At 32.1% G+C, this 22988-nt stretch overlaps 3 protein-coding genes across 4 annotated transcripts; all 3 read right to left on the minus strand.

The window, feature by feature from the left end:
• Positions 1-1348: 1348 nt before the first annotated feature.
• On the minus strand, positions 1349-9434 carry LOC111414858 (cleavage and polyadenylation specificity factor subunit 1). Its single transcript, XM_023046310.2, has 14 exons — positions 9036-9434; positions 8437-8971; positions 8130-8380; positions 7890-8071; positions 7548-7826; positions 4435-4713; positions 4246-4384; positions 4014-4186; positions 3253-3940; positions 2600-3198; positions 2215-2544; positions 2007-2139; positions 1672-1942; positions 1349-1621 (listed from the first exon to the last, which is right to left on the minus strand). The coding sequence occupies exons 1-14, from the start codon at positions 9202-9204 to the stop codon at positions 1435-1437; spliced, it is 4215 nt and encodes a 1404-aa protein (XP_022902078.1). The 5' UTR covers positions 9205-9434; the 3' UTR covers positions 1349-1434.
• A 2578-nt stretch (positions 9435-12012) lies between these two features.
• LOC111414880 (uncharacterized) lies at positions 12013-17424 on the minus strand. Its single transcript, XM_023046343.2, has 6 exons — positions 17045-17424; positions 16808-16975; positions 14125-14211; positions 13791-14056; positions 12832-12944; positions 12013-12774 (listed from the first exon to the last, which is right to left on the minus strand). Exons 1-6 carry the CDS (start codon positions 17097-17099, stop codon positions 12174-12176), a joined length of 1290 nt encoding a protein of 429 aa, XP_022902111.2. The 5' UTR covers positions 17100-17424; the 3' UTR covers positions 12013-12173.
• Positions 17425-17576: 152 nt separating this feature from the next.
• Positions 17577-22161, minus strand: LOC111414878 (uncharacterized). Of its 2 annotated transcripts, none has more exons than XM_023046338.2 (5): positions 22052-22161; positions 21819-21909; positions 21542-21748; positions 18156-18305; positions 17577-18102 (listed from the first exon to the last, which is right to left on the minus strand). In XM_023046338.2, the coding sequence occupies exons 2-5, from the start codon at positions 21906-21908 to the stop codon at positions 17968-17970; spliced, it is 582 nt and encodes a 193-aa protein (XP_022902106.1). In that variant the 5' UTR covers position 21909; positions 22052-22161; the 3' UTR covers positions 17577-17967. The 2 variants fall into 2 exon arrangements, with proteins under 2 accessions (XP_022902106.1, XP_022902105.1); XM_023046337.2 differs by having other exon boundaries at positions 21966-22152.
• Between the last annotated feature and the right edge of the window lie 827 nt (positions 22162-22988).

Raw genomic sequence — 22988 nt, forward strand, 5'->3', positions numbered from 1 at the left:
TGAGTAAAAATTAATCTGCAGTTCAGATAAATGCACAGATTTTCAGTTATTTTCGATAGATAACTGCGCTAATTAACGGAAGGTGTGGAAGATGAGAGATTTGTTGCACACAAGGATATCTTAGTAGCCTTTGCATGTTTAGTTCCATCACTAGACAAAATTAAAAATTTAAAAGGGCAACTATTAAAATTTGAACAGTTAGTAGAATTTTATAAATATGATCTAGATGACGTCTAAAAACCTGTCGCAGCTGGTAAATTTAAACTTTGGTGCAGAAAATTTTGCAATAGTTTACTAGAAGAATTTCCCAACTCGCCTTTAAATGCATTATCAATTTGTGATTCGATTATCTTTCTTAATATTTATGCGATGAAAATTTTGTGCACCTTGCCAGTAGGTACAGCTACTCCAGAGAGAATATTTTCAACTCTGAAATTGTTGAAAACATATTTAAGAAATACTATAAGTGAGGGTAGATTAAATGGAATAACGCTATTGTATATTTATCCTTCAATAACAATTACGCCCGAAGAAGTGTTGGATGAACTTCAAAAGAAAAGAAGAAAACTAGATTTTGTTTTGTAGATGTATCAGTAAAGATATATAGACTTTCTGGATACGCCACTGATAACGACTTTTGCAGAATTGAACCAATAAACAATGGGAGGGCTAAGAATATACGAGAATAAAACGAAGTACACGACAATTAAAAGAGCTAGACCGCACGGCATACTTATCGACAACTTTAGATTAGGGATGGCATGGTTCCTCTACTTGAGGACACTTTTAAATGACAGAAGCAATAAAAGTATCCTACACTCAAAGATTCTCAGCAAAAAGACCAAGTTTGGATTACATAAAACGCTTATAAGACCTGTAGTAACCTATGAGTTTGAAATGTGGTCAGTGGTACAAAAAGATAAGACCACGTTGACAGTCTTTAAGTGTAAGATACTCCGAGAATCATGATGAATAACGAGTTGGATAGCACGAGGGTGGACGAGGATATAGTTTGTTTTATAAAGGAAAAACACATGCGATGGCTGAGGCATCTACACAGTATGGAGTAGGGGAGACTCGCGAGAGTGCTGCCTGAATGGAAACTGACAGAGAAGAGAAGACGGAGGAGATAAAAAATGGCAACAGAGGACGAATTACGAACTCTGCGTGTTAAACGATGGAGAGACGTTGCTGAGCAAGATAGGCCGAGATAGTAACTAAGGCCAAAACCAACATAGAATTGTAGATCCAAAGGAAGAAGAAAATTATAAAGTATTTCGATGTAACAGAACATATTTTGAAAAACTGAAAAAAAAATTTTAATGTAGCTAAAAAAACTTTGTTTAAGTAAATTTGCTTAAAACGTTTACTTAACTATTCATGAATTTAATTAAATAAGTAATACAATACAACCTAACTACACTACAATTTCATTCAAAAATGAGCAGATAACTTATCAATTAAAGATAAATCTCCAATTAATTCTTCAATCCTTGTTCCAATTTTTTTAGACACCTCAAGCTTTTCATTTACAGGTAAATGTAAAAATTTCCAAACCAATTCACCATCAATTATACTCCTTGATGGACCATGGGATTGTTTCCTCCAAGTTGTGTATGTTCTGGAACAAAAACTGTAATATATATACTCAACATATAAAAGATTATTTACCTAAACGCTTTTGGATTTAAACCCGCCGTGTGAGAACCTTGAGAAACCAACACGTTTTGTAACATAAGTAATCTACGGTATGTTTTTTCGGGAATTGGCATTAAATAACCGATTCCTCCATCCAAAGTAGCAAACAACGTCAAATGTCGTTTGTCAGCACCCATAATTTGCTTTTTGTCATCACCAAATTGACCTATTTTACATCGTATTCTAAAGAACGAATTGATAGGTTGACCAATATGAAAATCAGCTTTTCTTAATAATTTTTGCCCTAAGTAAATTAAAAGAATGAAAATTAATAATAAAAAAGGAAAAAACTAGAATATTTTTTGTACCCCCAAATGATTCTCTTGCTTCTGGTTGATACATGTATAAAACTATGTTTTTCTCACTGTCTGATAATAAGAAACCTAAAGATGAGTTATCTATTAGATATTCTATAGCATATACTTCACAGGGACGGAAATCCTAAAAAAATTTAATTATTTTCTACTCTATTACTACTTATAATTTTGTTTTATAAAAAGTCATATTAACTCTTACCCTTGAGACAAGAGATAAAGTTCTATATTCTTCTTGAAATCTGAGTAAAGAGATTGATTTGTAAACGTCAGCGACCAATATTAAGCTTTTAATGCACAAAATTTGATGAGTAAATATTTGGGTGTCAATAAAAGCAACACCAACTAAGTCGTTATCTTTGAGTTGCCAAATATAAATTTTTTGCCCAACTGCAGACACCAAAAATCCTTTAACTTGAGATATTGCAGTAACTGGACCTTTTTGATCTTTCGCGTAAATTTCTTTAAATTTATTCTTTGTTAAAGGTTGTCCAGGTTCTGGTACAACTTCAATAATATCATAAATCAAAATCTAAAATTATAATCGTTAATGAAAAGATATTAAGCTTATTGCTAATTTATTTTACTCGTCCTCTTGAGGTTATATCTTCCCCATAATTATAATTTGTTCCCAATGCAATATATCCTTTCAAACCCGAACGAGCACCCTCATATGCGAGCGCAACATTTTTTAAACAATTTATATGTTCCCATTCATCTAAATCTATTCTAGTATTTGGAATTACATCCCAAGATACTGGCGAAAATAACATGATGCTGAATTTTTCTTGAGGTGGATATGGAAATCGATCACCTCTATCTTCAACAGATAACTCTTTATCTTCTCCATTAAATTTGTAATACTCAGTAGATGGATCCGATGTACTTGATACCAAACAATACGTTTTTGATTCCAAATGGTAGCTAACAAAGTGAGGTGTACATCTTAACGGTACTTTTCTTACTGGCCATGGCGCATCATAACTTAAATGAGTTGGAAGAACACCAATTCTCAATTCAGACTTTCTATTAAAGTATAAAAATCCTTGAGGACAATTCACGTTATTAAACGAAGCGAAACATAAAATTTCTCCATCAATGGTCATTGAATGAATTCTTAATTCTCCACGATGGGTTAAAAATATCCAATGCGGATTTGCACCACAAATAAATACACCATTATATCCTTAAAAAAATAATTCAATTAAAAAAAGTTTTGATAAAAATAACAATAAATTACCCGCGATGTTATTGAAATATCTCAGCTTAGGAACTTTATCGTGTAAAACAAAGAAATCTCCATTTTCTACATCAATATCTCCAGAAATGTTTGGAGCATAAAAAATGGAATGTTGAAGTTTTTTGAAACGTAATTTCAAATTACCACGCGTAAACCTAAACACCTCATAAATGTACAAATCTCTTTCTAAACGAACTAACAGTAAAGGTCTTGACCCTCGATTTCCTAAACTGACCATTAAAATTTCTTTAACCTCGAAATCCCTTTGAATTGACGCATCATTTGCTGAAGATCCATCGAAACCAAGTGACACCGATTCCAAACTATCCACCAAAACTTTATAACCAAAACATAAATTACGAACGATAAAACACAATTTAAATTCGGGAATAGAATAGATTTCCATATTCGAGTTTTCTCGTACCACAAACAACCAATATGTCGATTTTGGTTCAAGTAAATATTTTTTCCACCAATTGTAGAAAATTTTTGGCTTACTACTGGGTGGATTTAAAGTTGGCATTTTAAACTCGCTATCATCACCGTACAATAAATCGTCTTCATTTTCAACTTCACTTTTCGTCTCTGATTCAAATTGTTTGGGAATTTGAGTGAATTCCTCTGGGATTTTATTTGTAAATAAACCAGATGTATCTTTGTACATACACAGTGTAGTTACAGCTGGTGTCTAAAAATTTTTAATTTAGATTAATAAGATTTTATTAAAAAGGAAGTAGAGAGGAGGTTTTTATAAAACTTACATTGGCTAATGTCGATTTACTAACAACCATACGAACAGTTCCTCTGGTTTCCCTCAACATCAACGTAATAACTTGACCATCAGCTGCTAAAATAGCTAAATAAGGGTCTGCGTTTGAAGCTTGTACAATAGGTGATCCCAAATCCAAAGGAATATGTTGTAATTGCATTGTTCCTATCGATAAATAAAATGTAATTAATAAATAATTAAGTACAAACAAATATAAAAATTACCCTGTAATAAACGAACTGCAGATGTGGTAACTTGCGCTGTATACTTATTATTTCCCAAATTACAAACATAAACGGTTGGAACTTGAGTAGCAAATCCAGTGTTATCAACTTCATTGATTTCGTGACCAGTTTGAAGAATCTATTTCAATAAATTACATTAAAAATTTCCAAATGAATGTGTAACTTTACCATAGTAGCATCTTCTTGGCTCAATATTAAAAATGCGTGTTTATCATCACTTTTGGACACTGTCCACATATTGAAACATCCTGGTAAAGTGAATGTGGTTACAACTTGAGGTCTAATTGATTGTTGTAATACACAAAGAGCTCCGTTTTTTCCATAACCAGCGGTTGTTACAAGTTCTAAATCCATGTCGGGGCAATGTTGGAATTCTTCGCTTAAAAATGCTGGTTCACCAATAGAAACATTACCACATGGGCCTATATTTAATAAACTATCACAAACCTAAGATAAAAGAATTAACAAGAATTAAAAGTTAAAGAATTCAGTTAAAACAAGATCTTAGTTATAGTAAAATCTCGATATAATGGACCTCATTAGAACGGACAAAATATTTTTATCAGTATATTTAAATATAAATGTTAGCGCTCATAGAGATAATCTCGAGTTATTCATCAAGTTGCTCTATTCCATGTTCATAGATAAACTCGGGGTATTCCCTGAGTTGTCTATATTCTATATCAGTGGTGTCCATAACGTCGATCGCAAAGCAGTTTTGAGTCGATCGCCAAGAAAATCATAAATCTGAAATATCTAATATATGAGCCTCAGAGCTAAAAAAAAGGAAGGTTACTTTAAACCTTTCGGTCGATCTTGGCAAGACATGTATATAAAAAGTCGATTTTGATCATAAATTAGTGGACACTACTGCTCTAAATCGATTAAACGTCAAAATTGTTGATTCTCAAAAATTAATTCAATCATAACTCAAAAACTAAAAGCAATGGAGGAATACTTTTTATACATAAAACCTTAGTGATGGACCATATAGACTAGATCCATAAAAAGATTGAACACAATTATTACCATTTTTTATTTATAAGCTCTAAATCGATTAAACATGAAAATTGTTGATTTTCGATAATTAACTCAATCGTAACTCATAAATTAAAAGCGATGGGGAAATATTTTTATACATAAAACCTTAGTAATGGACCATAAAGACTAGATCTATAAAAAGCTTGAAGCCAATTATAACCGTTCTTTATTTAGTAGCTTTAAATCGACTAAGCATCAACATTGTTGATTTTCGAAAATTAACTCAATCATAACTCAAAACTAAAAGCGATGGGGAATTATTTTTTATACATAAAACCTTAGTAATGGACCATAAAGACTAGATCCATAAAAAGATTGAACCCAATTATTACCATTTTTTATTTATAAATTCTAAACCGATTAAACATCAAAATTGTTGATTTTCGAAAATTAACTCAATCATAATTCAAAAACTAAAAGCGATGGAGAAAAACATTTTGTACATAAAATCGTAGTAATGGGCCATAAAGACTAGACCCATAACAAGATTGATCCCAATTACTACTATTTTTTATTTATAAGCTTTAAATCGATTAAACATCAAAATTGTTGATTTTCGAAAATTAACTCAATCATAACTCATAAACTAAAAGCGATGGGGAAACATTTTTTATACATAAAACCTTAGTAATGGACCATATAGACTAGATCCATAAAAAGATTGAACCCAATTATTACCATTTTTTATTTATAAGCTCTAAACCGATTAAACATGAAAATTGTTGATTTTAGAAAATTAACTCAATCGTAACTCAAAAACTAAAAGCGATGGAGAAAAACTTTTTATACATAAAACCTTAGTAATGGGCGATAAAGACTAGATCCATAACAAGATTGAACCCAATTATTACCATTTTTTATTTATAAGCTCTAAATCGATTAAACAGGAAAATTGTTGATTTTCGAAAATTAACTCAATCGTAACTCAAAAACTAAAAGCGATGGGGAAATATGTTTTATACATAAAACCTTAGTGTTGGACCATAAAGACTAGATCCATAAAAAGATTGAACTCAATTATTACCATTTTTTATTTATAAGCTCTAAATCAGTAGTGACCATAACGTCGATTGCCAAAAAAATCATGAATCTGAAATATCTATATCTGGGCCTCAGAGCAAAAAAAAGGAAGGTTACTTTAAAGCCTTCGGTCGATCTTGGCAAGACATTTATATAAAAAGTCAATCTTGATCAAACAGTGTTAGTGGACAACACTGTTCTATATGATGTACAAATCAAGGACATAGAGACGGGCAATGAACTATACCTAATATTCTTGGACCTAAAAGCAGGTTTTGACACATTATATGGAAGTGTCTAGAACAACTAATGGTACCACAAAAACTAACAAAATAATTGAAAACCTGTACAAGAAAGTCAAGGGCATACTACAAATGAAGGGAGAAACATCAAAAACTTTTGAAATGAGCAAGGGAATAAAACAAGGCAATAGCCTAAGGCCCTTGTTATTTATAATATTAATGGACAGAGTGATAAAAAATAAATACAAACAAGAACAAATAAATATCAAACAGTAATAGGTTATAAAAGTTTGGAACCAGTAAAAATAGATAATTTACTACATGCTGACGACATAGTGCTGATAGCAGAGAATCATAAAATCAATTTTTGGGAAGAAGGAGATAGATAAAAAGTTCAGTCCCAATATTAACATATGCCAGTGAATCATGGACACTCCAAGACGAAGTGGGATAGGATAAGGAATGAGGAAATAAGACTGGGATTACATCAAGAGGAGATAATCAGCAAAATAGAGAGAAAGCAACTAAACTAGTACGCAAACTTAATTAGAATAGAACATAACATAATTGTTAAAAATTGTATTTGAAGCAAAGAATCAGGATAAGAAAAAGAGGGGAAGACCAAGGAAAAAGTGGAAGGAAGGAATAGCAGAAGTTGGGAAGAAGAAAGGCAGATGACACTAGCAGATATAATAGGAAAAGATCCGACGCCTTCAGGCATAAGGATCAGGAGAAGAAGAAATCAAGGACGGTAGTTCTAGTTTTAATTGTTATTCAGCGCTAGATTGTAGTATATTTTTATTGAACTAAAAATAGAACTAACACTAGAACTAGAAACATTCGTGTTTAGCAGTGTTAGTTCTAGTTTTTTGGTTCTAGGTGCACTTTGAGCTGTGCACCTGTTTTAGACTGAACGCAATGGTGTATCCCTTCCCCATATTAATCCGTTAAATCGAGGTTTTACTGTAATAACATTACCTCAAAAATGTAAGTTGTTATTTGCAAACTTGTTTGTTTTTCGTTACCATACACTTCTAATTCTTCAGGATCTCTTATGTCAAGAACATCACTGGCCATGCAATCGTTTATGCTGTCTAAAACCTTTTCAGGTTCTGACGTTTTAGCTCGTTTCGATGAAGGTTCATTAGAATCATCTAAAGTTATAAATTGGCATTGATCTTTTTCGACGAATCGTAAAAGTAAAGAATTTCCCAACCTTGATCCCAAGAAAAGAAAATTATTTTCACATACACAAATCTAAAAGCATTTTTGATCATTTATGGAAATGTTGTATAAAAAAAATAAATCTTTATTTCTTACACAAGTTGTTAAAACACTAGCTGCTGCTTTCTCAAAATGAAAACTTCTAACATATCTCATATTATCTGCCAATAAAGTTAACACGTATAATTCGCCATTTTTTAATGATAGTACTAAAGTATCCTCCTCCAAAAACCCAACTTGAGCACAATCTAAGCTTATATTTATATTATCTTGTGGTTCTAAAATTATCAATTAAGTTTAAAATTGTATTTTTATCATTTATGAAAATTATTATACTTAGAGGGAAACTTGTAGAATTTTCTGTAATACTATTTAAAGCCACTCCATATGGTGGTATACTTTGATTCAAATAAATAAGTGCATTTACTGCAAAGATTAATGTACCACCCAAAGGTTTTTTAATCGAAACCGCTTTTGTACAATCAAAGGGTAAATTAGACATACTCCAAATGATTGGATGAACCTTTTGTTGTAAATTTAAAGAAATTGCAGCCATGGCACACGTATCAGTACGAACAGCTACCCGCCTATTTAAAAAAATAATTTAAAAATAGTATTAAAGCATGCTTGAAACAAAAATTACCCAGAAAACGTTTTTAGTGGTTCATATAAAATAAGAAGTGTAGGTTCGTAATAACCATGCAAAAATTGTATGTCAATAATATTATCAATCTTATCAATAAAATCTTTTAACACAATCATATAAGAGGCTAAAATAGGTGCTTTTGAACCGTAACTTCCCGAAGACATAGGTTTGATATCTGGCCCATCAGTTTCATCAATCGCATTGTCTCTTTTAAATGGTAAAACAACCAATTTACGACCAAAAACTGTCATCACAGCACAACGGTTTTCAGGATCTGCACGAACTATTGGAACATGATGGTGATGTGTCCAACCATCTTTCATCTCATCCTCTTCAAAATAATGCAAACTAAGTGTTTTCAAATCGTGACTTTCAGGATCATATTCAACTACTGATAATTTTGCATCATTAAAACCTAAAAGGAGAGCATCTCTTGGGGAATTTGTTAGGTTTATACTTTGCATTGAGACAATGTTCCCAAATAACGAGTATTGGGTGACACATTCTAATTTTGATTTTGGTGGTTTTCGATCTGTAATAAATAAGGAACATGTAGTAAGTTAATGTAATTAAGGAAAATATTAATTTTTACTTACCAGATATTTTTTCGAAACGATTTTTATCGATATCGGGAATTAACTTATAAACTTTAATGATATTGGCAGCTGTAATTATGAGGCTTTTCTCATTTTTGTTGAAAAAGTGGCAACTTAAAGCGTTCTCGACCCCAGTAGCGGGGTGAGTTTGCTTGCATATCGAAAACATGATCACTTTTATTTAAAAAAATCGCATGGGGTTAGAAAATATAAAAGCATCAATTAAAGTGAATAAACATAACCTTATTTTAACCTCAAAATGATTTGTTTATGGTTGAACAGGATATCTTACAATTGTGTAATGTTGGTTGCATAAAAATATTAATTTTTTGTATTAAATCCAGATAACTTAATCCACTTAACCCATTTGCATTGTAAACTCATACATTTGCGGAATAACTAAAACTAGAGCTAACACTAGCACTGGAACTAACCCTAGAACTAGAAACATCCAGGTTTAGCCCTTAAGATGGCTAAACTTAAATGTTACTAGTTCTAAGTCTAGTGTTAGTTCTAATTTTAGTTGTTAAAATATACAACAATTAAAACTAGCACTAACACTAGACCTACAACTAGAAAGTTTCGGGTTTAGCCGTACATCTTCAGACGCACGGCTAAACGGCTAGTTTCAGTTCAATGAAAGTATACCCACCAAACAGACACAAGACCGCATGTGTACAATCAGAACATTAATAGATAAAACAATGGAAATGGGCAAGGACATATACCTAGCATTTGTGGATCTAACAGCAAACTTTAATACAGTACCTACCAAAAGAAGAACTGTGGAAAGCCTTACACATATAAACAAAAAATTACAAAGAGCAATTAAAAGTGTAAAATGAAAAAGTGCTAAATGGAGAAATGCCCAAGAACTTTAACATGGAAAAGGGTATGAAACAGTATATCAAATAATTAAGAAGTGTAAAACAAGAACAAGACCTTCCACAATAGGTTATTACAAATTAACACCTTTGACTTAGTGTATGCAGAAATAGCCACGGAGCAGATCTTTGTAGCAATTCTTTCAGCCTATCACAGTAGCAGTCCACTGAAGGTGAAAAGTAATAATCGGGAGGCGCACCCTGGTGGAACGAATTTCTTAGCCCCGAAAGACAAGAGGTTCGGAGGCTTTTTAACCGGGCCAAGACATTAGGTGAATGGGAGAAATACAAACAAGCCCTAACGAATTACACCAAAAACATACGTAAGGCAAAAAGAGAGTCTTGGAGGAGGTTCTGTGAGGGAGTGAAAGACACACCCAGCAGTGCAAGAATTCACAAGATTCTCGCTAGAGATCCTGGGCTCACTTAAGATCTCCCCTGCTTTGGTCCCTCCTGGTTGACGATTTGATTGCGATAGTCGAAGCCGTTGGTGTAGAAATACAAGCTTATGCTGATGACATTGTCGTTATGATCAAAGGAACCTGTTTGTCGAGGATATCTAAAGTCCTCCAGGTGACCCTAGATACCATTTGCGCTTGGTGTAAGAGAGAGAACCTCTCGATAAACCCGCAAAAGACAATTGTTGTGCCCTTCACCAGGAAACGAAAGTTGGATGGACTAATCCGCCCAACTATCGAAGGTGAAGACATTCCTTTCTCAAAGGAAATCAAATATCTAGGAGTAATCCTAGACAAAACCTTGTTATGAAATGAACATTTGCAGGGAATTTTGCACAAAGCTAGACTATCCTTGTGGACTTGTCGCAGTCTTTGTGGAAAAAATTGGGGTCTTACCCCTGAAAGACTGTACTGGCTCTATGTCACTGTGGTTAGACATATGATCACATACGAAGCAGCAGCCTGCTATAGGAAAGTCCGTAAGACTTCAGTTATCAGTAAACTTTCACGAATTCAACGGGTAGCTGGATCTCTGGTGCGATAAGCACAACGAGAGGTTCTGCTTGGCCTATCTTATCTGCATTTACATATAGAGAAAGTGGCTAGAACAACCATTTACAGATTTAAGCAATATGCTCAAAACTGTTCCGACATGTCCTACCAATGGGCTGCGGAAGACATTATAAGCACTGATACAGTGCTATCAATGCCGTGAAGTATTTGCTATTAACAAGGTGCCAAAATCCTTCTTGAGAGAGGGGTGAAGAACATGACAGTGCGAATTTTCTCAAACAGTCAAGCCGGTGTCGGCTCTGGTTAATGATTGCAAGAGAACATTAAACACACTGAGTTGTGATAACAGAGTTTCTGTGATCTGAGTCCCGGGTCACTCTGGGGTTGCTGGCAATGAAGCGGCAGATGAGCTAGCACGAGAGGGCAGCGCTAAAGCGTTCTCCTGAAATGAGACATACTAAGGTGTTTATTAACATCGCCACTGTCAAACCCGGGAACATTTTAGGACTTGCTCGTAGCAACATAAAAGTTCTAATGGGTGTCTTTACTGGGCATTGCCAATTAAAAGCACAACTTGTTGGGTTTAGCCGACGATGTTGAATGCCGACTATGTGCGGAGGAAACAGAAACGGTTGAGGATGTTTTATGTCACTGCCTTGGCCTTTGGGTTGCATGAATGACTTTCTGAATGACTTTCCATTCATACCTTTATCTATCAGGATACAATTTTGATCCGTAGGGACCTTAGGGTCGCGGAGCAAGGTTGGTGCGCCTACCCGATATGTAATTTAAGTAATATGTGCAGAAAGTGAAGAATATGGCAAGGAACAGAAGTTGTTTTAGAAGATGGATAGATGATCCCAACAACACCCCAACGCTGTGATGGCATCTAGGGGAAATGATAAAGAAGAAGAAAGTACACTATACTCTAACGCTGAACAATAACTAAAACTAGAGCAAACAGTAGCACTAGAACTAACACTAGATCTAGAAACATTGGGGTTCTAACATTAATATTTAAAGTGTTAATTAATATTAACATTTAAACATTGGCGCTAGTGTGAAATTAGAAATTTAAATTGCATGTACTGATAGTCGGGGCGGTGAACAGAAAATTTAAAATTAATTATTTATTAAATATTTAATTTATTATCGGTAGAAAATGTTATAATATATAATAACAATGAAAATTATTGACTAGTGTAAATAATATATTTTTATGTACAATTCATAAATTTTAATTTCTAAAATAGTAATATGTATTTCTTTGAGTTGATTTTAGTTTATTCTGGATTATCTCTCAAAGAATAACTTGAAGTTCTACTAATTCCAGCAAATTTTTGCTTGGGTTTGAGATCTAATTTACTTTTTAACTGAAGAACGTTTGGTTTTAATGCTGGTTTTGCTAAAGGCGTTATAACTTCATCATAAATTTCTTGAGAATCACTTTCGTCCTCAATGGACTCATTTTTAACTTGATTCATAGAAACTTTTCGTTCTGCTTGTATTTTTTCATTCAACGGAAGATCATAGTCAACTTGTTCATCTTCATCGTCTTCAATTGACTGTTCTGGTGTGGACAATTTAGGATGTTGAGAATTTTTATTGTGTGCATGCAAAAAATACTTTGGTTTACTGTGTAAGGGTGGCGGTAACGGTGGTGGAGATAGATCTTGTTTTTCAATGGATTGTTGTGGTGTTGGAGAAGACACATGTACGGGAGTTTCATATATATTTTCTCCGTTTTCATCAACATCAGTTAGAATAACAGCATCATAAGTTTCTAATGATTCATGCTTCTTATTTTCATTTAACATGTACGAATTTGGGATGCTAAGAACTTGTGGAAGCGGTGGTAATTCTTTTCGAACAGATTTGTGATATCTGTAAAATAATAATGTTTGTTAAGGATTTAATTAAATTTCTAAATTTATTTCTTACGGTTTATTAATTTCTATATTTCCTTTGATTGTGGTTTGCTCTGGTAAGATCAATGTAGCTTTTCTTAATGCAGTAATCCATTGGTCCAAATCTTTGGCATTTTTTACTAAAAACTAAAACATAAAAAATATAGTTATCATCCAAAATGTGAACAATACTTGTAAACTAGTACAGAGTGATCCAGACTTGTAAAAGTGTGATCGAAAACTTGAACAGCAATAGATTATTTATCTTTCCTATATATAGGAAACGCAAATGGAACAGGACGAAACAGGCACTAGTCTAGATCTACAGGGTAGCTGGCGAAGAGGAAGGCCCAAGACAGTATGAATGATGAAGGAGTTGGAAGCACATGGAAAGACATCGGGAAAAGTAAAGCTGTTGGCACGGAACAGAGACCGATGGTTGCCGTTTGTCGAGGTCTTATGCTGCAGATAGCGAGTTAGAACTCTTGGTAAAGTCAGTATATCCTGCACGTCTTGTCCTAATACCCATTTGTATAGTGTTACCTTTCATTATTGTCGTGCTGCATTAAAGTTACAAACCTTTTTTATACTTCTGTACTCTTTAAACGAGGTATTGTATAATGATATGTTTACGTTGCGGTGGCGTTCTGATCTATGTACTTTAGCGATATGACATGATATTGCAATATCACGGTATCGTGAGTAACATCATAACCACGATCGCGTGATCAACAACCACCTTCAGATACTGAATGTTTAGGTGACCCACTCCCTCGTGCTAATCGATATATACAGATGCATTTCCCTCATGATAAAGAACTCTTTTCACTGAATACGATATCAGCAATAAATAACCTTTGAATAGTATTCGATCACATTTTCACAAATCTTGTAAATAATAACTGACAATTAACGATAATTAGTAATCAATAATTACTGATTATTAATTGCTAATTATCATCTGTATTCATAAATGTATAAATATGTAAGTACTTGATAATTTTTTGAAGGTGATATAAGCTCAAAAGATCTCGCTTGTTTTTTACATTTAACGTCTCCTGTGTTCACATATTTTACAGTTGTCATTTCTAAATCTACAAATTCTATCGGTTTGATGTCTTTTTCCGATGTGTAAATTAACAACCATGAATCGACAATAATAGCAAGCTGTTTAATTTGATGTTCTAAGAACCAAACGGTTTTTTTCCTCTCTAAGTATCCCCAATGGTTATCGGATTTTGCGTCTAATACACTCATAGCTGTAAAAAAATGATTAAAAATTAAATCTAGTATTACTAGATACTTACAAGATTACAAGAGTACTTACATTTATATGGACAGTCCTTTGTGATTAGCTCGATTGTTGTATTACTTTCTGTTGGAGTAATATATTTTGGAATAGGTTTTGGAGGTACTAAAATAAAGCATATAGAAAGGTTTAAGGTTTTAAGTAGAATATGTATTGACCTGAATATATTAGTGGATAAAACATTCACCAAACATTAATAAAAGCATCTACATTGTTATGACATGTTTTTTTTTTAAATCACGTTTAGTTCTTGAGATACAAAGTTTTGAACTCGATCAAAATTTCTGGTTATTGTTAAGTTTTCCTTGATTGAATTAAAAATTCGTGGAAAATTGATTTGTTGAAAAATATCGATAAAATTATTATCAATTATTAATAAAAGTATCTACTTTTTAATGGTAGAATTTGTTTTGAAAAATCACGTTGAGTTCTTGCGCTACAAGGCTTTGAATTTAAGCAAAATTTTTGGAGTTTTCTACGATTAACAAAAATTCCTGGAAAATCAGTTTGTTGGAAAATGTTGATAAATTTTTCACCAATCATTAATACAAGCATCTACTTTGTAATGGTACAATCTGGTTTGAAAAATCACGTTAAATTCTTGAGATACAAGGTTTTGAACTCAATCGAAATTTCTGCTTATTTTTAAGATTTCCTTGATTACCTTAAAAAATCCTAGAAAATCGATATGTTGGAAAATGTCGATAACTTTTTCACCAATTATTAATAAAGCCATCTACTTTTTAATGATCAAATTTATTTTGAAAAATTACGTTTAGTTCTTGAAATACAAGGTTTTGAACTCTATCGAAATTTCTGCTTATTTTTAAGTTTTCCTTAATTATCTTTAAGAATCCTGGAAAATCGACTCGTTGGAAAATGTTGATTTTGTTTTTTCACCAATTATTAATAAAACCATCTACTTTTTAATGATCAAATTTGTTTTGAAAAATTACGTTTAGTTCTTGAGATACAAAAGGCTTTGAATTCAAGCAAAATGGGGTCATACACACTTATTAAATTTAGAGAAAATTTTTATGTCAAACGATATATGCAAGTATATGCATGAACACAAAGTAATAGAAATATTTTGATTAATTTTATATTTTGCGTAATTTGAAGTGAAAAATAGCAAATATTCAAACGAAATAATTTCGCGGCTTTTCTGTGACGTAGGAACCGCACTGCCTAAAACAAGTTAAATTATCCGTTAGATAGCGCTTGCGGTGTGACAGTGTCAAAATAAAACCATGGATGTAATAGAGTGTCTCTATTACATCCATGAACAAAACATAATAAACATAACCTACAAACACTCTATCTCTTTTCAATACAACCTAAATGACGTTCATCTCTTTCTCGCATTTGAGCGGGGAGCAGGGGACGCAAAAGCGAGAATCGTACGTCATCAACGCGGGAATTTTAAAAGCGCAAATGGGTATATAAATTTTCAATAATTTTTTTAACAATGACTTTGTTCGAAAATAAAAAAAAGAAAAATAACGGTAACTATATTTTTATATAAACTTTCAGAAAATATAATAAAAAAAAAATCGTGTATGACCCCATTTTTGGAGTTTTCTACGATTAACAAAAATTCCTGGAAAATCAATTTGTTGGAAAATGTTGATAAATTTTTCACCAATTGTTAATACAAACATCTAGTTTTTAATGGTAGAATCTGTTTTGAAAAATCACGTTCAATTCTTGAGATACAAGGTGTTGAACTCAATCGAAATTTCTGCTTATTTTTAAGTATTCCTTGATTATCTAAAAAATTCCTGGAAAATCGATTCGTTGAAAAATGTTGATAACTTTTTCACCCATTATTAATAAAAGCATCTACTTTTTAATGATCAAATTTGTTTTTAAAAATCACGTTTAGTTCTTGAGATACAAGGTTATGAACTTAAACGAAATATCTGGTTATTTTAATGTTTTCCTTGAAAATTTCAGGGAAATCAATTTATTGAAAACTGTTGGTGTACTTTAAACAAGAAATAAATCGAAGTCATTTAGAACAAAATGTTCTCGAACAAACATGTCAAATAAGGCAATAAAATCTGCAAGAAATGAATTATCTTGGTAGAATGAAGTGAAATAAAGCAACTATTGCGTCCTTTGAAAAAATGTGCACTATTTGCATTGACAAAAAAGTATTAAATTTGTTCGTTAGAAAATGTAAGTTTTGTAAATATTGAAAACATGATGACGATTTTAGAGTTGTTTCGTAGTTTGCGTAAACACATCATAAGTAACGTTGATAAGTATATTTAATTATTTGATTAATTATACTGAAATTACAATATTGGTACAAAGCAGTCAATAATGCAATCGATAATTTAAGGCAGACTAATGTGGTTAAATCCGAATTGCTTGGAATAATGGACACCATTTAGCTTTCGTACTTCAGTTCCAACTTGAAACAAACTACATCGAAACTTATCAACATTATTGTCTACAATGTAGACTCTACATGAAAGAAAAACAAAGCTTTTAACACATATTTTTAGTATTGTACACTTTACTGAATAATTTATTCGTCACTAAACCTTTGATATTGTTTATTTTTCATTGTTATCAATATTTCGCGATATCACCGGATGAAACTATCTCAATACTCAAGCATAAATTTACAAATACATTAAAAAAAATGTTTTTTTTCTCTTAAAATAATAGTGATTAAAAATATGAAACAAACCTTTAGGGGTCATATCAACATAACTTGCATCTGATTCCGGTGTATCAACTGTAAATTTAGCTATCGTTTGTAATTGTGATTTCGACCGGTTTATCAGCTTTTCCGCCAACGATTTCTGTTCTTTGGAAAACCCGTCATTTACGTTATTTCCGAGAAATTCACAAATATCTAAATGAATAAAAAAGATTTTTTTTACAATAAACAATTAAATGTTTTATGTTAAATAAGTTTTATCACCTTTTAAAAGAGCTTCTATATCGCCCACCAATGAGTTTACGTTTCCGTTTAACATGTTTGATTAATTAACAAAGGCGTCGTTTAATAAAATTTATTATTATTTTTTTAATTGAATTTGTTCACAAAAAATAACACATCGTCGCACACATTTGAAAGGAAACTGTTGGTTTGGAGTTAATCGAATCACTGTTTTGGGAATACCGAGTTCTCGTTTCGAGAAGTTCTGAAGTTAGAACAACCTCCCGCAGAGACGAGGCGTAGTCTCCAAACTAAGCCGCCGTCGTCGTCAATTAAATCTGTTACTCACTGGTAGATGTACAATTAATGAATACGGAGTTAGTTAAAAAATTGGATAATTTCTAACTATAGATGTTTTTGAAATATATCTGAAATATAAATTGAAAACATAAAATATCTATATGACAAAATTTTGATAAAGCATTGATAACATGAATAAATAAGGAAAAATGAATATTATTTTCTTACTAGAATGTAGGATGCGTTACATGGAAATGCAATATAAATACACATATAAAAAAAGAATATTTTTCCTTATATTTTGAATACACTGTCAATAAAAAATTAAATAATAAACAAGTTATTGACATGCATATTATTTTAAATTTTTAATTCCCAACGAACAAAAAAATATCACGTTCACATTCATTATAATTCAAATTAATCAATATTTTGAAACATAAAATTAATTAAACTTTAATACCACCAAGTTATTATGAATTAAAATTTCTTGTTATTTCCATTTTGTAATTTTAATTCATTTTGAAATAAGTAGAATCTCTCATTATTATAATGACTTATATAACTACTTTCAAAACCGTTTACAAGAAAGAAGAGATAAAAATAAAAGCAATTAATCTATAACTTTAAAATTACAAAATTCTCTCAAATAGTAAAACAAATTTTTAATCACTATCAATATTAATGGTTTTCAAGTCAGCCCAGTTGATTTCAACTTCCATTTTTTGCCCAGAATGGAAACAAACTTTTACTTTTATAGGTGAGTACATGTCTTTATCCAAGGCAGACCATCCTGTGTACTAAAAAAAATCTATAAGGATAATAGTTAACGGATTTTATAAAATTTATTTACAATTGATGTATTGCGATGACGGACTTGATCGTCTTGTTTAAATGGTTCATATTTCTGCAAAAGGGCTTTGCCGTCAATTTTCCAAATACAAGGAGGGTTACTCATATCACCTGATTGGGCGTCTTTCTTTGCAATTACAAATGATCCAGGCTAAAAGAAAGAAAATTAAAGGTGCAGTTTATTTATAAAATTTTATAGTTATATTGTATCTGAATAACATTTTTAATTATTTTAGAAATTAATCGTGTAATATTAAGTTATTCCATGGTTCAGCCAATGTTTCTCTCAAGATATTTGGTTTATTACACATTTTATACATTAAACTTATAATTCATAATTATTAGCAATGCATGTGTACAAATTACTGTACCAGAAATCAAAACCTTTATAGCAGTTAAATACGGATGCAATGTTCTAAAGACTATTGAACAATATCTATGCGATACTTAATTGCATATGCCTTTCAGATTCAGCTACTTATCAACTTTATCAAGTACCACCAAAAAGATTCTGGGGCCTTCTACAAGGTCCCGCTAAACACCTTGTCAAGCTTTTGTCTCTTTTTACAGGAAAAACAGATTCATGTCACAGATTGTACGCATTTTATGGAATCACTCAAAAGTATGAAGTTAGACCGCACGATATCCTTGTAACTTTCGATGTGGAATCTCTATTTACCAAAATATCAGTCAAAGATGCGGTGGATGGTCTTCGGCAGAAACTCATCCCGGGGGGGATGACTGTTTAACATCTACATATTTAGCTAGAAGGGAGAAGTCTACGAGCATTGCGAAGGAGCCATGGGATCACTTTTTTCACCGGTAATCGCCAATTTCTACATGGAGATATTTGAGGAAGTGGCGTTAAGGAAGAGTTCATGGAAACCACAGCTATGGCTTCGTTATGTGAATGAAACGGAAGCTGCAAAACAATTATTACCTTTCCTGGATATTTTAATCTCAAGGAAGGCAGATGAGGGTATGGAATTAGGTGTGTATCGCAAAAATACACACACATATAGGTATCTACAGGCTTCGGGTTTTATCTGCCTCCCTTATGTTTCAAGTTTGACGGAGCGGATTGCAAGATGTGTGAAGAAGAAGTATATTGTGGTATGATACTGTATGATCAGCAAAATTTGGAACGCTCTTCCGATAGCTAAAGATAAACTAACATCATTAAAGGAAACGGAACTCTATCGGCCATCATGTAGCTGTGGGAAATATGGCGTTGGTCAATCTGGACGTAAGCACCCAATTCAATGACAAGAGAAGCGATAGAGATCCATCGACATAGGGAACAATATCAAAAATGAAGATGTTGAGAAGATGATTAACTAAGAGATGAAATCCAGGTTGCATTAGGTGTCCGACCAGGAGACAACCTAAGCCCATGCTTGTTTAACCTTATTATGTAAACCACTATAACATGGATAGATTAATACTAAACACAAAATCAATGACTACCGCAAAGATACCGTAATAAGTCCGCAGTAAAATATCCGACTATAAATCAAATTATTTCAAACAGCAGCACGTCATATGATAACATACGAGGCTGAGACAAGAGGAGACACAAGCAAGACGAAGCAAATTTTGAGAACTGAGATGCAAACGCCAAGTAGATAATGGGCGTCACGTAAACTATGTAAAAGGTGTTTCAAAGTAGATCTTACCTGAAAAAAAAATGATAAACATGAAAAAGTCTTATCTGAAGCTTGTATAGTGTATGACTCAAGCTAAAAACTGAAATTGTTGGCAAAAAAAACGTTAGAACGGAAGCAAATTCTTAGCGATAAGCGTTACATAGACTTATAAATAAAAGTGAAACAACTGTCACAGCAGAAGATCGTATTTTAAAAAATGCTCCTATAAAATATATTTGCGTTCTGCAAAGGCACAGGAAATGCTTAAAAAGTCAGCTTGGCTAAGTATTGAAAATGAAAGAACTAACTCACATTAATTTGATAGTAATTAATGTTTTTGTTTAGAATAAAGTATGAAGGAAAAACTTTTATTAAGTATGTATATTAGAATTTATAGATTTATATATATTTTGTTTTAAAATTCAATTTACATAAAGTTTGTTAAATAATGGCCTTGTTTGTCGATGTTTCTTAAATTTGTTTTAGTGTTACATCATTATCATAAGTAGTCTTTAGTGAAGTTACGCGTATGAGGTGAACAAAATAAATAATAAACGTAGCCATCATCTTTTTGGCTTCTGGCATAAACAGGAGATACGCCACTATGTAAAAAAGTTGTACACAAAATTTCTTCATTGCATCTAATTAACACTGATAGTTATTAATCTATAAAACTGTGACTGTGTCAACTTATCTGTTAGATCATATTCCTGATAATGAAGGGCAAACTTCCTTCCAAATTATTTCTAATAGCAAAGAATATTATATTTTAGAACATTTTTTTATTCAATTCTTCTGTTTTTATAGTTTATTATTTAATATTTTATAAGAAAAATTTTGTTATACCTGTTAATATATAGTTTCAGATGATGTTAAAACTTCTGCAAGTACAGATTTTTATTATCCCTTAATTATTTTAACCACCTCTGATGGTTACTGTGACATGTATATATTTTTTTTCTATTCCACAACTTATTACTTCAATTTCATATTATCTTGAAAATAATTGTAAGTTGAATCAATTGGAAAAACAACAAAAAATAGAAACTGCTGATACCTAGTACCACAATATTGGACACTTTGTTTACTACAAATAAACATTGTTGGTATTATAGGTCAAACTATAATTTATAAAAAATAATCCCTTATGAGTTGTGAAAAATGTTGGTGTTTCAAATAAACCATTTTTGGCAAATGTTATCTAATTAAACCTAATTATAGATTAACTCATTTTCTGATTTGTTAAATATAACAGACTTGTTGTAACCAACTCCTAATCAATGTGACAAACTCCTTAAAAAATACTCTTTAATCTTGTGATTACAATTATGCTGTGACTCACAGAAACACTTTGTAGTGCTAAAACAATTCATAATTTGGATTTATCTAAATCTGGCACATACATGCATTCAAACAATAATATCAAAGTGCCAAAGTTTTTGTACTTTTATCTGGAATAATGTTAGTTATCTAACATGTTCTAGCTTCTAGAAATTTTTAGATGCAAATCAAATAATTATATTTCTTCGATGATGATGTGAAGACCAAGAATCTTCAGCACATTTAATTAGACAATTAAGTAATTAAAAATCTAAAAAGAAAATAAATAATCTAGATAAACTTAATTTCAAAGCATCACTATGAATAAAAATAACAATAAATTGCTTTATTAAGAGATATCAATAAAAAAACTTTACAATGCTTAAATAAAACAATATCCACACAAATTCAAAATACTTACCGTGTAGCTTGCACTTTCATTTGCAGGAATAATTTTATTAGCTGCAGAACTTTTTGTATTAGTACTACCCTTTTGTTTCCTATTAACCCCATTCTTTGGCTTTGTTTTCCTTTCACCTTCATCCTCTTCACTATCACTGCTTTGCGTCATTGCCACTCTAGGTTTTTTGCTTAATCTTTGAGATGTTCTCCTCTTATTGCGCTTTTTCTACAAATTTAAACTCAACATTACCAATTTTTTCATTACATTAAAGTAATTGTGTATAAATAAATATTACCTCTGTTACTTCATCCCATTCACTGCCAGAGCTTTCAAAAACCGCGGGATCATCTTCATTTTCCGAGAAACTGTCGCCTTGGGCACTCATCCTGGAAGAACACAATAACAATCCGGCTTTATTTACAAATAATCAACCAGTATTGACGGGCGGATTGTTGTGGTTTACGGTTAACGATCCGATTCTGGATGAGGGAGTCGATCGTTAATGTTCGGTTTGGTTGATTAATTTACCTGGGGATAATTGGAAATTAGAAACTCGAATGATTACAGGTGTAAACCAAGCTTGGGTACAACTGTTGTCAGTGGCAAGCGGGCTTCAATGTGTCGCCATTATTGACAGATTTATTCAAAAAGAAATGTTTAAGGATTATATTTAATAATTTCTTATTATATATTATTAGTTGTTTTATAACGTTGTTTCCTTTTGTAAATAGATAAATTGTTAATTGTAGTTCTAGTTTTTGATGTAAAATTTACACCGTTAACCAAGAAACCTGTAATTATCACTACCATAGTTTGGAAGGTCATCAATAGATGTCACAATTCATAATTGATTTTTTAAGGTTATTCAAAATTTGTATTTATTTGTGTTTATTTGTATGTTTTGTGATGACAATGTCGAAGCTGACTGGCAAAAAATAAAATACATTTAAAGCCGCCGAAGAGGCTGCTAAATACGCAACCATGGTTTACAGAGGAGGTCAAAGAACTGGAAAATTAAAAACGAAAGGCATACTTAAAATACAGGTCACATTACTTAACAATAGATGAATATAAGGCTGTAAGAAATGCAATCAACAAGAAGATCCAATACACCAAGAGGTAAAAGTTCTCGGTAGACATGGAACATGACCTTTACGGAGGCCTGAAGACGGTTTGTTACATGTTAAGACATAGGAAAAACAAAACAATCAACGATTATACAAAAATAACGAGAATAGCACTAAATGAATAGGAACAACACTTTTGACAACTCTACAGCGCTGACAACAACACAGCAAATCTTGACACAGCATAGCATGACGACAGCAGTCGAGAACCTTGAACCGTGTCTGGCGAGAGAGTGAAACAATTGATCCCCAAATTGAAAAATCGCAAATTTCCTGGAGTAGATGAATTATTCAACGAGCAGTGAAGCATGGAGACTAAACGAGTAGCACGTACTCTT

Source organism: Onthophagus taurus, chromosome 1 (assembly GCF_036711975.1).
Source record: "Onthophagus taurus isolate NC chromosome 1, IU_Otau_3.0, whole genome shotgun sequence".
NCBI lineage: Eukaryota > Metazoa > Arthropoda > Insecta > Coleoptera > Scarabaeidae > Onthophagus > Onthophagus taurus.